Source organism: Oncorhynchus tshawytscha, unplaced genomic scaffold (assembly GCF_018296145.1).
Source record: "Oncorhynchus tshawytscha isolate Ot180627B unplaced genomic scaffold, Otsh_v2.0 Un_contig_191_pilon_pilon, whole genome shotgun sequence".
Classification (NCBI taxonomy): domain Eukaryota; kingdom Metazoa; phylum Chordata; class Actinopteri; order Salmoniformes; family Salmonidae; genus Oncorhynchus; species Oncorhynchus tshawytscha.
Genome location: NW_024609657.1, coordinates 240,850 through 257,500, shown reverse-complemented (window position 1 = coordinate 257,500; position 16,651 = coordinate 240,850). Strand labels below are relative to the sequence as shown.

General features: G+C 48.7%; 1 protein-coding gene across 1 annotated transcript; it reads right to left on the bottom strand.

Moving 5' to 3' along the window:
- Positions 1-8,864: 8,864 nt before the first annotated feature.
- LOC121845394 lies at positions 8,865-15,770 on the bottom strand. The gene is made up of 2 exons (XM_042316665.1): positions 15,452-15,770; positions 8,865-9,908 (listed from the first exon to the last, which is right to left on the bottom strand). The coding sequence occupies exon 2, from the start codon at positions 9,882-9,884 to the stop codon at positions 8,991-8,993; it is 894 nt and encodes a 297-aa protein (XP_042172599.1). The 5' UTR covers positions 9,885-9,908; positions 15,452-15,770; the 3' UTR covers positions 8,865-8,990.
- Between the last annotated feature and the right edge of the window lie 881 nt (positions 15,771-16,651).

Sequence of the window (16,651 nt, the reverse complement as noted above, 5' to 3'; positions counted from 1 at the left end):
TCTCTCTCTCTCCGGTATTCATAAAAACATATAACGAGAAGCGCCACGCAATGTGTTTTGTGTGTGTGGGGGAAGTGTTTCGTAATGAGTCTCCCCGGACCATAAAAACATATAGACCAGTACGCCACCAGTGTTTTGACTGTGTGGGGGAAGTGTTTCATTGAGTCTCCCAGACCATAAAAACATATAACAGACGCCAGTAATGTGTTTTGTGTGTGGGGGAAGTGTTTCCCAGACCTCTTCAGATTCATAAAAACATATAACCCAGACGCCACAGCAATGTGTTTTGTGTGTGTGGGGGAAGTGTTTCAGTAATGAGTCTCTCTCCGGTATTCATAAAAACATATACCGCCACGACAATGTGTTTTGACCAGTGTGGGGGAAGTGTTTCGTAATGAGTCTCTCCCAGTATTCATAAAAACATATAACCAGTACGCCACGCAATGTGTTTTGTGTGTGTGGGAAGTGTTTCATTACCCCATGAGTCTCTCTCTCCCAGGATTCATAAAAACATATAACCGCCACGACCATGTGTTTTGTGTGTGTGGGGAAGTGTTTCAATGAGTCCTCTCTCCAGATTCATAAAAACATATAACGAGAAGCACCACGCAATGTGTTTTGTGTGTGTGGGGGAAGACCAGTAATGAGTCTCTCTCAGTACCATAAAAACATATAACCCAGAAGCGCCACAGCATGTGTTTTGTGTGTGTGGGGGGAAGTGTTTCGTAATGAGTCTCTCTCCGGTATTCATAAAAACATATAACGAGAAGCGCCACGCAATGTGTTTTGTGTGTGGGGGGAAGTGTTTCATAATACTCTCTCTCCGGTATTCATAAAAACCAGTACAGACGCCACAGCAATGTGTTTTGTGTGTGTGGGGAAGTGTTTCAATGAGTCTCTCTCTCCCGGTATTCATAAAAACATATAACGACGCCACGCAATGACCTTTTGTGTGTGTGGGGGAAGTGTTTCATTGAGTCTCCCAGATTCATAAAAACATATAACGAGAAGCGCCACCAATGTGTTTTGTGTGTGTGGGGAAGTGTTTCGAATGAGTCTCTCTTCGGTATTCATAAAAACATATACCCCACGCAATGTGTTTTGTGTGTGTGGGGGAAGTGTTTCATAATGAGTCTCTCTTCGGTATTCATAAAAACATATAACGAGAAGCGCCACGCAATGTGTTTTGTGTGTGTGGGGGAAGTGTTTCAGAATGAGTCTCTCTTCATTCATAAAAACATATAATGAGAAGCGCCACAGCAATGTGTTTTGTGTGTGTGGGGGAAGTGTTTCGTAATGAGTCTCTCAGCACAGTATTCATAAAAACATATAACGAGAAGCGCCACGCAATGTGTTTTGTGTGTGTGGGGGAAGTGTTTCGTAATGAGTCTCTCTCTCCGGTATTCATAAAAACATATAACGAGAAGCACCACGCAATGTGTTTTGTGTGTGTGGGGGAAGTGTTTCGTAATGAGTCTCTCTCCGGTATTCATAAAAACATATAACGAGAAGCGCCACGCAATGTGTTTTGTGTGTGTGGGGGAAGTGTTTCGTAATGAGTCTCTCTCCGGTATTCATAAAAACATATAACGAGAAGCGCCACCAATGTGTTTTGTGTGTGTGGGGGAAGTGTTTCGTAATGAGTCTCTCTACAGGTATTCATAAAAACATATAACAGAAGCCCCGCAATGTGTTTTGTGTGTGTGGGGAAGTGTTTCGTAATGAGTCTCTCTCTCTCCGGTATTCATAAAAACATATAACGAGAACGCCACGCAATGTGTTTTGTGTGTGTGGGGGAAGTGTTTCATTGAGTCTCTCTTCAGTATTCATAAAAACATATAACGATTAAGCGCCACGCAATGTGTTTTGTGTGTGTGGGGGAAGTGTTTCGTAATGAGTCTCTCTTCGGTATTCATAAAAACATATAACGAGAAGCGCCACGCAATGTGTTTTGTGTGTGTGGGGGAAGTGTTTCGTAATGAGTCTCTCTTCAATTCATAAAAACATATAACGAGGCGCCACGCAATGTGTTTTGTGTGTGTGGGGGGAAGTGTTTTAATGAGTCTCTCTTCGGTATTCATAAAAACATATAACGAGAAACAATGTATTTTGTGTGTGTGGGGAAGTGTTTCGTAATGAGTCTCTCTCTCTCCGGTATTCATAAAACATATAACAAAGCGCCACGCAATGTGTTTTGTGTGTGTGGGGGAAGTGTTTCTAATGAGTCTCTCTCTCCGGTATTCATAAAAACATATAACGAGAAGCGCCACGCAATGTGTTTTGTGTGTGTGGGGGAAGTGTTTCGTAATGAGTCTCTCTCCGGTATTCATAAAAACATATAACGAGAAGCGCCACGCAATGTGTTTTGTGTGTGTGGGGGGAAGTGTTTCGTAATGAGTCTCTCTCCGGTATTCATAAAAACATATAACGAGAAGCGCCACGCAATGTGTTTTGTGTGTGTGGGGGAAGTGTTTCGTAATGAGTCTCTCTCCGGTATTCATAAAAACATATGTAAAGCGCCAGCAATGTGTTTTGTGTGTGTGGGGGAAGTGTTTCGTAATGAGTCTCTCTTCGGTATTCATAAAAACATATAACGAGAAGCGCCACGCAATGTGTTTTGTGTGTGTGGGGGAAGTGTTTCGTAATGAGTCTCTCACAACGGAGCAAATTTAATAAAAAACGACACGTCGTGACCAAACAGCCACAGCATGATGGTAAACCCAGGGAGACCTTTCAGAACACCAGCACAGTGGATACGAATAACATTACCCCAGACCAGTACAGACCAGTACAGACCAGTACAGACCAGTACAGACCAGTATACCATTACACCAGACCACAGCATGATGGTAAACCCAGGGAGACCTTTCAGAACACCAGCACAGTGGTTACGAATAACATTACCCAGTACAGACCAGTACAGACCAGTATACCATTACCCCAGCAAGTTTCTCCTGACTTAAATGATTATCAGAGGGCCGTCACTCTACGTTTTAATGAAGTCAGTTCAATTGATACGAACCGATTCCGTTTGGCAGCAAACGGCTTCTCAAAAAAAAAAGAGATTGACAGGGACATAATTCCAGCAAGTAACAGAAGTTATTAAGGGATCCGATTGAGGAAAACAGTATTTTTCGCAGACCAGACGTCTCTCTGCTGGGATACGAGGACTCAAACCTCTTTGGTTGAAAACTCTCATCTACGGAAACATCATCTCTGGTTTAAGGATCAAGAGGATGACGGGAATGAGGCTGCATGGTGACCAGTAGGTATGGTGTTGGGTTAACACTTCACCTTTCACCTCCCAAGTGATGAGGCTGCATGGTGACCAGTAGGTATGGGGTTGGGTTCACACTTCACCTTTCACCTCCCAAGTGATGAGGCTGCATGGTGACCAGTAGGTATGGGGTTGGGTTAACACTTCACCTTTCACCTCCCAAGTGATGAGGCTGCATGGTGACCAGTAGGTATGGGGTTGGGTTCACACTTCACCTTTCACCTCCCGGGTGGGCGCAGCGGGGCTATCGGCACTGTATCTCAGTGCTAAGAGGCGTCACTACAGACACCCTGGTTCGAATCCAGGCTGTAATCACAGTAGTCTAAGGCACTGCATCTCAGTGCTAAGAGGCGTCACTACAGACACCCTTGTTCGAACCCAGGCTGTATCACAACCCTGCCCGGGATTGAGAGTCCCGTAGTGCCGACATATAATTGGCCCAGCGTCGTCTGGGGTTCGGCCCGGTGTAGGCCGGGTTTGGCCCAGCGTCGTCCGGGGTTCGGCCCGGTGTAGACCGGGTTTGGCCCAGCGTCGTCCGTGGTTCGGCTCGGTGTAGGCCGGGTTTGGCCCAGCGTCGTCTGGGGTTCGGCCCGGTGTAGACCGGGTTTGTCCCAGCGTCGTCCGGGGTTCGGCTCGGTGTAGACCGGGTTTGGCCCAGCGTCGTCCGGGGTTCGGCCCGGTGTAGGCCGGGTTTGGCCCAGCGTCTTCCGGGGTTCGGCCCGGTGTAGGCCGGGTTTGGCCCAGCGTCGTCCGGGGTTCGGCCCGGTGTAGACCGGGTTTGTCCCAGCGTCGTCCGGGGTTCGGCCGGTGTAGACCGGGTTTGGCCCAGCGTCGTCCGTGGTTCGGCCCGGTGTAGGCCGGGTTTGGCCCAGCGTCGTCCGGGGTTCGGCCCGGTGTAGGCCGGGTTTGGCCCAGCGTCGTCCGGGGTTCGGCCCGGTGTAGACCGGGTTTGGCCCAGCGTCGTCCGGGGTTCGGCCCGGTGTAGGCCGGGTTTGGCCCAGCGTCGTCCGGGGTTCGGCCCGGTGGAGGCCGGGTTTGTCCCAGCGTCGTCCGGGGTTCGGCTCGGTGTAGACCGGGTTTGGCCCAGCGTCGTCCGCGGTTTGGCCCAGCGTGTCCGGGGTTCGGCCCAGCGTCGTCCGGGGTTCGGCCCGGTGTAGGCCGTCCTTGTAAATAAACATTTTGTTCTTAACTGACTTGCCTCGTTAAATAAAGCTGACACACTCCAGGGTAGAAAAGTGCTCCATTCTTACCTCATTTGCACATACTGTATGTAACAGTATAGCTTCCGTCCCTCTCCTCGTCCCCCTACCTGGGCTCGAACCGGGGACCCTCTGCACATATCGACAACCCGGGGCTCGAACCGGGGACCCTCTGCACACATCGACAACCCGGGGCTCGAACCGGGGACCCTCTGCACACATCGACAACCCGGGGCTCGAACCGGGGACCCTCTGCACACATCGACAACCCGGGCTCGAACCGGGGACCCTCTGCACACATCGACAACCCGGGGCTCGAACCGGGGACCCTCTGCACACATCGACAACCCGGGGCTCGAACCGGGGACCCTCTGCACACATCGACAACAGCCACCCTCGAAACATCGTTACCCATCGCTCCACAAAAAGCCACGGCCCTTTGCAGAGCACAGGGGGAAACAACTACTTCAAGGTCTCAAGAGAGAGTGACGTCACCGATTGAAAACGCCATTAGCTATTAGCACCACCGCTAACTAGCTAGCCGTTTCACATCGGTTACACGCATATAGACTTTTCTGTGTTATTGTACGTTTGTATGTGTGTAACTCTGTCGTTGTTGTTTGTGTCGCATTGCTTTGCTTTATTCTTGGCCAGGTCGCCGTTGTAAATGAGAACTTGTTCTCAACTGGCCTACCTGGTTAAATAAAGGTTAAATAAAGATTCTTTGCAGAATGCTTCAGGAAACAGTGCTTCAGGAAACAGGGATTCAGGAAACAGGGCTTCAGGAAACAGGGGTTCAGGAAACAGGGCTTCAGGAAACAGGGGTTCAGGAAACAGGGGTTCAGGAAACAGGGATTCAGGAAACAGGGATTCAGGAAACAGGGCTTCAGGACACAGGGCTTCAGGAAACAGGGCTTCAGGAAACAGGGCTTCAGGAAACAGGGCTTCAGGACACAGGGCTTCAGGAAACAGGGCTTCTACAGTGGACCAGTCAGTCAACTAGCAAGACATTGTTGTCATTTTATAATGGGTGATGATCAGCAGCAATAAGGGAGTAACTAACTGTCTCTCATAGTAGATGTGACTTCCTCTTTCAAACACAGCTAATAGCTAGTTAACGTTAGCCAAAGCAAGCTAGCTAGCTAACTGCTACCAGCTACTACTGTAGTGAAACCCCTATGAGTAACACAGCTAATAGCTAACATTAGCCAAAACAAGCTAGCTAGCTACTGTACTTAGTGAAACCCCTATGAGTAACACAGCTAATAGCTAACATTAGCCAAAGCAAGCTAGCTAGCTACTGTACTTAGTGAAACCCCTATGAGTAACACAGCTAATAGCTAACATTAGCCAAAACAAGCTAGCTAACTACTGAACTTAGTGAAACCCTTATGAGTAACACAGCTAATAACTAACTAACTAACTCTCAGCAGGAAGCTTGTCTCGTTGCCTGACAGAGAAAGCAAGAGATGTTCTGGTCCAGTTTTGGCAGCAGATATCTATGAGTTGGGTTCTCAACTCTGACATACTTTAACAATACATTTTAAAAAAGCAGGAACTCAGAGTTGCCGGGGCAACAAAACGGAGCCAGGAATAGACATGCTTGTTGAAAACTTCAACCAGCTGCACACACCTCTCATTAGGACTGAGTGAGTGTGTGTGTGTGTGTGTGTGTTCTAACACCACAGACAGCTGGGCAGCTATGAGGTGTGTGAAGACCAGAGTGTGTGAATCACAGTTCATTTACTTTTTTTGGGTTATAATATTTACACTGGAGAGTTCTGACCACCTACCTGGGAACAAACACTGCTTAGTGTCTGGCTAGAGGACACACACACACACACACACACACACACACACACACACACACACACACACACACACACACACACACACACACACACACACACACACACACCACACACACACACGCACACACGTATTCTCAAGAATGCAGAAATGCCGAGAGAGAAACATCTCCCATCATAGTAAAAGTGGGACCGTGACATTTAAAACAGTCCCTTTTTAAATCGTTTTTTCCTGTTTAAAAGACAATAAGAACAGTTTAACGTAAATTTCACAATGTACCTATAGTACCATTACTGGAGCTCAGTTCCACCTCGCAGTGGTTGGCATCTCCTTCTCATTTAACTTCTCAAAGTGTTACCATACAGGACTTTGCGGATGTCGCTTGCCTTTCTCTGACCAGCTACAGAACAGAACAGCTACAGACCAGACCAGCTACAGACCAGACCAGCTACAGACCAGACCAGCTACCAATCGGGCCAGCTACAGACCAGGCCAGCTACAGACCAGACCAGCTACAGACCAGCTACAGACCAGACCAGCTACAGACCAGACCAGCTACCAATCGGGCCAGCTACAGAACAGACCAGATACAGACCAGCTACAGACCAGACCAGCTACAGACCAGACCAGCTACAGACCAGCTACAGACCAGACCAGCTACAGACCAGACCAGCTACCACCCGGGCCAGCTACAGACCAGGCCAGCTACCAACCAGGCCAGCTACAGACCAGACCAGCTACCAGAACAGCTACAGACCAGAACAGCTACAGACCAGACCAGCAGACCAGAACAGACCAGAGACCAGCTACAGACCAGACCAGCTAGACCAGACCAGCTACAGACAGACCAGAAGACCAGCTAACCAGAACAGCTACAGACCAGACCAGCTACAGACCAGACCAGACTACAGACCAGACCAGCTACAGACCAGACCAGACCAGCTACAGACCAGACCAGCTACAGACAGACCAGCTACAGACCAGACCAGCTACAGACCAGACCAGCTACAGACCAGCTACAGACCAGACAAGCTACAGACCAGACCAGCTACAGACCAGCTACAGACCAGACCAGCTACAGACCAGACCAGTTACAGACCAGACCAGCTACAGACCAGACCAGCTACAGACCAGCTACAGACCAGACCAGCTACAGACCAGAACAGCTACAGACCAGCTAAGACCAGACCAGCTACAGACCAGACCAGCAGACCAGCTACAGACCAGAACATTTACAGACCAGACCAGCTACAGACCAGAACAGCTACAGACAGACCAGACCAGACCAGCTACAGACCAGAACAGCTACAGACCAGCTACAGACCAGACCAGCTACAGAACAGCTACAGAACAGCTACAGACCAGACAGACCAGACTACAGACCAGACCAGCTACAGACCAGACCAGCTACAGACCAGACCAGCTACAGAACAGACCAGCTACAGAACAGCTTCAGACCAGACCAGCTACAGACCAGACCAGCTACAGACCAGACCAGCTACAGAACAGCTACAGACCAGACCAGCTACAGACCAGACCACAGACCAGAACAGCTACAGACCAGACAGACCAGACCAGCTACAGACCAGCTACAGACCAGACCAGCTACAGACCAGACCAGCTACAGAACAGACAGACCAGCTACAGACCAGACCAGCTACAGACCAGACCAGCTACAGACCAGACCAGCTACAGACCAGCTACAGACCAGACCAGCCACAGCCAGACCAGCTACCCAGACTACCCAACCAGCTACAGACCAGAACAGCTACAGACCAGACCAGCTACAGACCAGACCAGCTACAGACCAGCTACAGACCAGACCAGACCAGCTACAGACCAGACCAGCTACAGACCAGACCAGCTACAGACCAGACCAGCTACAGACCAGACCAGTTACAGACCAGACCAGCTACAGACCAGACCTACAGACCAGCTACAGACCAGACCAGCTACAGACCAGAACAGCTACAGACCAGCTACAGACCAGACCAGCTACAGACCAGACCAGCTACAGAACCAGAACAGCTACAGACCAGACCAGCTACAGACCAGACCAGCTACAGAACAGCTACAGACCAGCTACAGACCAGACCAGCTACAGACCAGCTACAGAACAGCAACAGAAGACAGCTACAGACCAGAACCAGCTACAGACCAGACCAGCTACCCAACAGCTACAGACCAGACCAGCTACAGACCAGACCAGCTACAGACCAGACCAGCTACAGACCAGACCAGCTACAGAACAGACCAGCTACAGACCAGCTACAGACCAGACCAGCTACAGACCAGCCACAGACCAGACCAGCTACACACCAGACCAGCTACAGACCAGCTACAGAACAGCTACAGACCAGACCAGACCAGCTACAGAACAGCTACAGACCGGCCAGACCAGCTACAGACTAGACCAGCTACAGAACAGACCAGTACACACCAGCTACAAACAGCAGTAAAGGATATGGGTTTAGAGACCAGTACAGACCAGAACAGACCAGCAGTAAAGGATATGAGTTACAGACCAGTACAGACCAGTACAGACCAGTACAGGCCAGTACAGACCAGCAGTAAAGAATATGGGTGACAGACCAGCAGTAAAGGATATGGGTTACAGACCAGTACAGACCAGTACAGACCAGCAGTAAAGGATATGGGTTAAAGACCAGTACAGACCAGTACAGACCAGCAGTAAAGGATATGGGTTACAGACCAGTACAGACCAGCAGTAAAGGATATGGGTTACAGACCAGTACAGAACAGTACAGACCAGTACAGACCAGCAGTAAAGGATATGGGTTACAGACCAGTACAGACCAGCAGTAAAGGATATGGGTTACAGACCAGTACAGACCAGTACAGACCAGTACAGACCAGCAGTAAAGGATATGGGTTACAGACCAGTACAGACCAGTACAGACCAGCAGTAAAGGATATGGGTTACAGACCAGTACATACCAGTACAGACCAGTACAGACCAGCAGTAAAGGATATGGGTTACAGACCGTGCGTAGACACCAGCTGCGAGGACGCGTCGTCTGTTTGATGCAGAAGAAGACTACGGGGGCGAGGGCTGGATATGGCTGCTGCTCCTCCTCTTCAGACAGCAGGTCCACTGGGTCTACCGGCTCCGTTACCGGCTCCGTTACTGGCTCCCTCCTCACGTTACCGAACACACCACCACCACTACTACCGCCGGTAACGACAACGGGAGGCCCCGGGACACAACGGGCAGCTACTCCTGCACCTTCCTCCTCCCTTTCCTCCTCCTCTTCCTCCTCCTCCGGCCCTGGACTCCATGTGCTGCTGCCTCCCTCCTCTTCCTCATCATCATCAGGGAAGCCGATGTCGTGGTGGTGACGTCTCGGGGGGTTGTGTTCCCGGTAAAACGGTGATGGGTGTGGGTTGTGTTCCTGGTAAAATGGAGCCGGTATGAGAACCCTCACCTCTCCGTCACGGCATCGCCTTTCCTCCCCTCCCTGCTGGACGTTGAGGGCAGGAGTGAGGGTGAGGATGGGGGTGGTGGTAGAGGAGGTGGGGGTGGGGGTAGAGGGGGTGGGGGTGTAGAGGAAACGGACTCTCCCCTCGCCATCAGTCATGATAGAGAGCCAGGTAGAGCCACCCTGGGGGAGGAGTAAGGGAGATGGGGCAGAAAGAAAGGGAGGTGGAGAGATGGAGAGAGAGGAGGGGGAGGGAGGGAAGAGGAAGAGGAAGAGAGGAAGTGGAGGAGGAAGAGAGGAGAGGAAGAGAGGAGGAGGAAGAGAGGAAGAGATGAGAAGAAGAGAGGAGAGGAAGAGGAGGAGAGGAAGAAAGGAAGAGAGGAGGAGGAAGAGAGGAGAGGAGGAGGAGGAGAGGAGAGGAAGAATGGAAGAGGGGAGAGGAGGAAGAGAGGAGAGGAAGAGGAGGAGAGGATGAAAGGAAGAAGGGGGAGGAGAGGGAGGAAGAGAGGAGAGGAAGAGGAGGAGAGGAGGAAGAGAGGAGGAGGAGAGGAGGAGAGGAGGAAGAGAGGAGAGGAAGAGGAGGAGAGGAAGATCACAAGACACTGGTTAAAAAAACCTCCCTTCCTATAGGCAGAAACCCAAACATGAAGTACCTGTGCAAAGGTAATTTCAACCCTGGTCTGACCAATCGGAAAACATGCTTCAAGATGTTCCCGGGTACCCTCTGAGAATAACATACACAAATTCATGGATACGGTGACTGAGTTCATCAGGAAGTGTATTATATGAGATGTTGTATCCACTGTGACTATTAAAACCTACCCAAACCAGAAACCACGGATAGACGTCAGCATTCGCGCAAAACTGAAAGTGTGAACCACCGCACCACCGCCGATTACAAACAGTGTAGTTATTCCCTCCGTAAGGCAATCAAACAGGCAAAATGTCAGTATAGAGACAAAGTGGAGTAGCAATTCACCAGCTCAGACATGAGACGTATGTGGCAGTACAGACAATCAGACAGAGACGTATGTGGCAGGGTCTACAGACAATCAGACAGGAGACGGGGAAAACCAGCCATGTGGGGTGGACTACAAAGGGAAAACCAGCCATGTGGTGGACACCGTCTTGCTCCCGGACAAGCTAAACACCTTCTTCGCCCGCTTTGAGGATAACGCAGTGCCATCGACGCGGGCGCTCCCAAGGAATGTGGGCTCTCCTGCTCTGTGGCCGAGGTGAGTAAGACGTTTAAGAGTGTTGACCCTCGCAAGGCTGCTGGCCCAGAGGGTATCCCTAGCCGCGTCCTCAGAGCATGCGCAGACCAGCTGGCTGGAGTGTTTACGGACATATTCAATCGCTCCCTATCCCACTCTGCTCTTCCCACATGCTTCAAGGTGGTCACCATTGTTCCTGTAGCCAAGAAGGCAAAGGTAACTGAACTAAATGACTATCGCCCCGAGGCACTCACTTCTGTCATCATGAAGTGCTTTGAGAGACTAGTCAAAGAACATATCACCTCCAGCCTACCTGACATCCTAGACCCACTCCAATTTGCTTACCGCCCCAATAGATTCACAGACGACAAAATCTCCCTCACACTGCACACTGCCCTAACCCATTTGGACAAGAGGAATACCTATGTAAGAATGCTGTTCATTCACTATAGCTCAGCATTCAACACCATAGTACCCTCCAAACTCATCATTAAGCTTGAGACCCTGGGTCTCGACCCCGCCCTGTGCAACTGGGTCCTGGACTTCCTGACGGGCCACCTGCCGAGGTGGTGAAGGTAGGAAACAACTCCTCCACTTTGCAGATCCTCAACACTGGGGCCCCGCAAGGGTGCGTGCTCAGCCCTCTCCTGTACTCCCTGTTCACCCATGACTGCATGGCCATGCACGCCTCCAACTCAATCATCAAGTTTGCAGATGACACAACAGTAGTAAGCCTGATTACCAACAATGACAAGACAGCCTACAGAGAGGAGGTGAGGGCCTTCAGAGAGTGGTGCCAGGAAAATAACCTCTCACTCAACATCAACAAAACAAAGGAGCTGCTCATGGACTTCAGGGAACAGCAGAGGGAGCACCCCCCTATCCACATCGACGGGACGGCAGTGGAGAAGGTAGAAAGTTTTAAGGTCCTCTGCGTACACATCACTGACAATCTGAATTGGTCCACCCACACAGACAGCGTTGTGAAGGTGCAGCAACACCTCTTCAACCTCAGGAGGCTGAAAAATAAATTGGTTTAGCCCCTAAAACCCTCACAAACTTTTACAGATGCACAATTCAGAGGCATCCTGTCGGGCTGTATCACCACCTGGTACGGCAACTGCACCGCCTGCAATCGCAGGGCTCTCCACAGGGTGGTGAGGTCTGCCCAACGCATCACAGTGGGCAAACTACCTGCCCTCTAGAACACCTACACCACCCGAAGTCACAGGAAGGCCAAAAAGATCATCAAGGACAACAACCACCCGAGCCACGGACAGTTCACCCAGCTATCATCCAGAAGGCGAGGTCAGTACAGGTGCATCAAAGCTGGGACCGAGAGACTGAAAAACAGCTTCTATCTGAAAGAAAAGGAAAGGGGGATACCTAGTCACCTAGGCCATCAGACTGCCACCTGGTTACGCAACCCTGCAGCTTAGAGCTGACTTGAAATCACTGGTCACTTTAATAATGGAGGTGTCGCCCATCTTCCACGATTATCCCCTGTGTATTTATACCTGTGTTCTCTGTTTGTCTGTGGCCAGTTAGTTTCCCTGCTCCTGTTTTCGAGTCCTTCCCGGTTTTGACCGTTCTGCCCAGTGTGCACTTCAGCCTGCCTGGCCTAACCCTGAGCCTGCCTGGTAACAGTGTGCACTTCAGCCTGCCTGGCCTAACCCTGAGCCTGCCTGGTAACAGTGTGCACTTCAGCCTGCCTGGCCTAACCCTGAGCCTGCCTGGTAACAGTGTGCACTTCAGCCTGCCTAGCCTAACCCTGAGCCTGCCTGGTAACAGTGTGCACTTCAGCCTGCCTAGCCTAACCCTGAGCCTGCCTGGTAACAGTGTGCACTTCAGTCACACTCAAGGTACTAAACGATATCATAACCGCCATCGATAAAAGACAATACTGTGCGGCTGTATTCATCAACCAGGCCAAGGCTTTCGACTCTGTCAATCACCATATTCTCATCAGCAGACTCAACAGCCTTGGTTTCTCAAATGACTTCCTCGCCTGGTTCACCAACTACTTCTCAGACAGAGTTCAGTGTGTCAAATCGGAGGGCCTGTTGTCCGGACCTCTGGCAGTCTTTATGGGGTGCCACAGGGTTCAATTCTCGGGCCGAGGCTTTTCTCTGTATATATCAACGATGTCGCTCTTGCTGCAGGTGATTCTCTGATCCACCTCCACGCAGACGACACCATTCTGTATACATCTGGCCCTTCATTGGACACTGTGTTAACTAACTTCCAAATGAGCTTCAATGCCATACAACTCTCCTTCCGTGGCCTCTAACAGCTCTTAAATACAAGTAAACCAAGTAAACCTAAATGTGTGCTCTTCAACCGATCGCTGCCCGCACCTGCCTGCATCATCACTACTCTGGACAGTTCTAACTTAGAATATGTGGACAACTACAAATATGTGGACATCTATATACCTAGGTGTCTGGCTAGACTGTAAACTCTCCTTCCAGACTCATATTAAACATCTCCAATCCAAAATTAAATCTATAATCGGCTTCCTATTTCGCAACAAAGCCTCCTTCATTCATGCTGCCAAACATACCCTCATAAAACTGACCATCCTACCGATCCTTGACTTTGGTGATGTCATTTACAAAAAACCTTCCTATACTCTACTCAGCAAACTGGGTGCAGTCTATCACAGTGCCATCCGTTTTGTCACCAAAGCCCCATACACTACCCACCACTGCAACCTGTATGCTCTAGTCGGCTGGCCCTCGCTTCATATTCATCGCCAGACCCACTGGCTCCAGGTCATCTATAAGTCCTTGCTATGTAAAGCCCCACCTTATCTCAGCTCACTGGTCACCATAGCAAAACCCACCTGTAGCACACACTCCAGCAGGTATATTTCACTGGTCACCCCAAAGCTAGCACCTCCTTTGGCCGCCTTTCCTTACAGTTCTCTGCTGCCAGTGACTGGAACGATTTACAAAATCGCTGAAGCTGGAGACTTATATTTTCCTCACTAACTTTAAACATCAGCTATCTGAGCAGCTAACCGATCGCTGCAGCTGTACATAGTCCATCTGTAAATAGCCCACCCAATCTACCTACCTCATCCCCATACTGTTTTTATTTACTTTGCTGCTCTTTTGCACACCAGTACCTCTACTTGCGCATCATCATCTACTCATCTATCACTCCAGTGTTAATTTGCTAAATTGTAATTACTTTGCTACTATGGCCTATTTATTGCCTTACCTCCTCACGCCATTTGCACACACTGTATATAGTCTTTCTGTTTTTTATTGGGTTATTGACTGTACGGTTGTTTATTCCATGTGTAACTCTGTGTTGTTGTTTGTGTCACACTGCTTTCCTTTATCTTGGCCAGGTCGCAGGTTGTAAATGAGAATTTGTTCTCAACCGGCCTACCTGTTAAATAAAGGTGTTCTCAACTAGCCTACCTGGTTAAATAAAGGTGTTCTCAACTAGCCTACCTGGTTAAATAAAGGTGTTCTCAACTAGCCTACCTGGTTAAATAAAGGTGTTCTCAACTGGCCTACCTGGTTAAATAAAGGTGAAATAAAACTGGTTAATTAAACAAAAGTGAAATAAATCATTGAAAAAAAAACTTACCCCACCTCAGTGGATTATTGACCCCTGACCTGCCTTTGACCCTGAGCCTGCCTGCTGGTCTGGTACCTTTCCACCCTCAGTGGATTATTGACCCCTGACCTGCCTTTGACCTGTCATTTGCCTGCCTATGTTTTAGAAAAAAACGTTTTGTTTCTTCGACACCATTTGCATCTGGGTCATACCTGAAACGTGATATTAATAATGTTTACATACTGCTTTACTCATTATGTATATACTGTAATCTACCGTATTCTAATGCCACTCCGACGTCGCTCAGTCTAATATTTATATATGTATTAATTACATGATTTAACTTTCAGATGTATGTGTGTGTGTATTGTTGTGAATTGTTAGATATGCACTGTTGGAGCTAGGAACACCAAGCATTTCACACCCGCAATAACATCTCATAAATATATGGACCAATAACATTTGATTTGATTTATAGATTTGATTTGATTTATTAGACCCGGAGTCTGTTTTGCTGAAGATACAGCAAGATTTCTATAAACCATATTAGACCCGGAGTCTGTGTTACTGAAGAGGAGTCTGTGTTGCTGAAGAGGAGTCTGTGTTGCTGTGTTGGAGTCGTGGCTAATGGAGGAGTAAAGCGCATTTTACGCCGCCTGCTCTTCTAGAACCAGTGCGGTTATGATGAGAACCACTAATATTTACTCTCTATCGATAAGGAGCTGTATCAAACCAGAGAGAGAGACTTTAACATCTCAGTAATATCGATATTCAATTAAGAAGCGAATATAATTCATCACTTGTGGTTTCGAAAGACGATCCATTTAAAAAAAAGTATCTCAATAATGGGAACCATAAACTGAAGTGTTCATTTAAACAAACCTGATCGATATAGACAGAGAGATGATTGACGCATGTGATCAATCTGATTAGACCTACCTTATCGATATGGAATTACAAGTTCCCTGAAGCATGTCCGTGACTTGCCGTGTAGCGGGAGCACCAAACCCTGCTCTGATGTCCAGCTTTTCTTTCTCTCTATCTTCTCCTTGTACTTCCTCTCCCTATTTCATTTCACGTTTTTTTTCTCGAGATGAAGAATAATCCAAAGAGGCAAAAACAAAAAAAAACAGAACGGAAGAGAAGTGGTACCGTCACCGTGTGAGTTAGTTCGTGGGCGCCGTGTAGGAGAAAATAATATCCATCAACGATCAAGCGGAGAGAGAGAAAAACCCACGCGTCCGTTTCTGTTGGAGCTCCGTGATGTTCTGACAAGGCAAACTTCAGCTCCACCAGGGGAGGGGGGGCTCTGACACGTGACGCCGCCGGTAGTACGGACACACACACACACACACACACACACACACACACACACAGTCCGCAGTAGCATCATCACCAGTAAGACAGTATGTAATACTGGCGCTATAAATGTTGTATTAGTGTAGTCTCACTGTTAAACTAAACCATTCTAATACAGTACAGTACGGCTCAGATTCATTCGTAGTAGACAGGCTGAACGTTTATGGTCTACATTATAGCCAATTACGCACGTAGAAACTACGTCTATGTTTACTCGCTATGCGTCTCTGACAGTAACTTATTGGATAGGACTGGGGTGTTGGAACGTGTGTGACGGAGCCGGAGCTTGTCTCGTTATAAAGAAGAAGAAAAGGGTTAAAAAGATAAATATATATTTTTTTTAATCGTTAATTTTTTATTATGAATAAATACGTTTACATTAAAACATTATGAATATTCAAAATGGATAAAACAAGGGAAAAAAAGACAAACGAATAGGAGGGCTACACATGTACAACACACTTCCTTCCTGTCTTCCTAAGTGGCTCTCACACATTCACCTGCCCTGATCCAGCAGACCAAAACACACAAAATTACACTGAACGGGATGAGATCATTCACCTGCCCTGATCCAGCAGACCAAAACACACACAATTACACTGAACAGGATGAGATCTCGCACCTTTACCTGCCCCGGATCCAGCAGACCAAGAGGGGCGGGAAGCTATATACTGTTACATTTGTTTAATGATCCCTTCTCAGCCTCTCCATCTTTCTGCTCGTTGTTATCATGTTCCGAGTTTCTGTTATAAAACATGGAACGAACAACAACATTTGTCA

Bases quoted from the DNA above. Each gene is read 5' to 3' on its own strand.
- LOC121845394 (XM_042316665.1), bottom strand. From the start codon at position 9,884: ATGACTGATGGCGAGGGGAGAGTCCGTTTCCTCTACACCCCCACCCCC.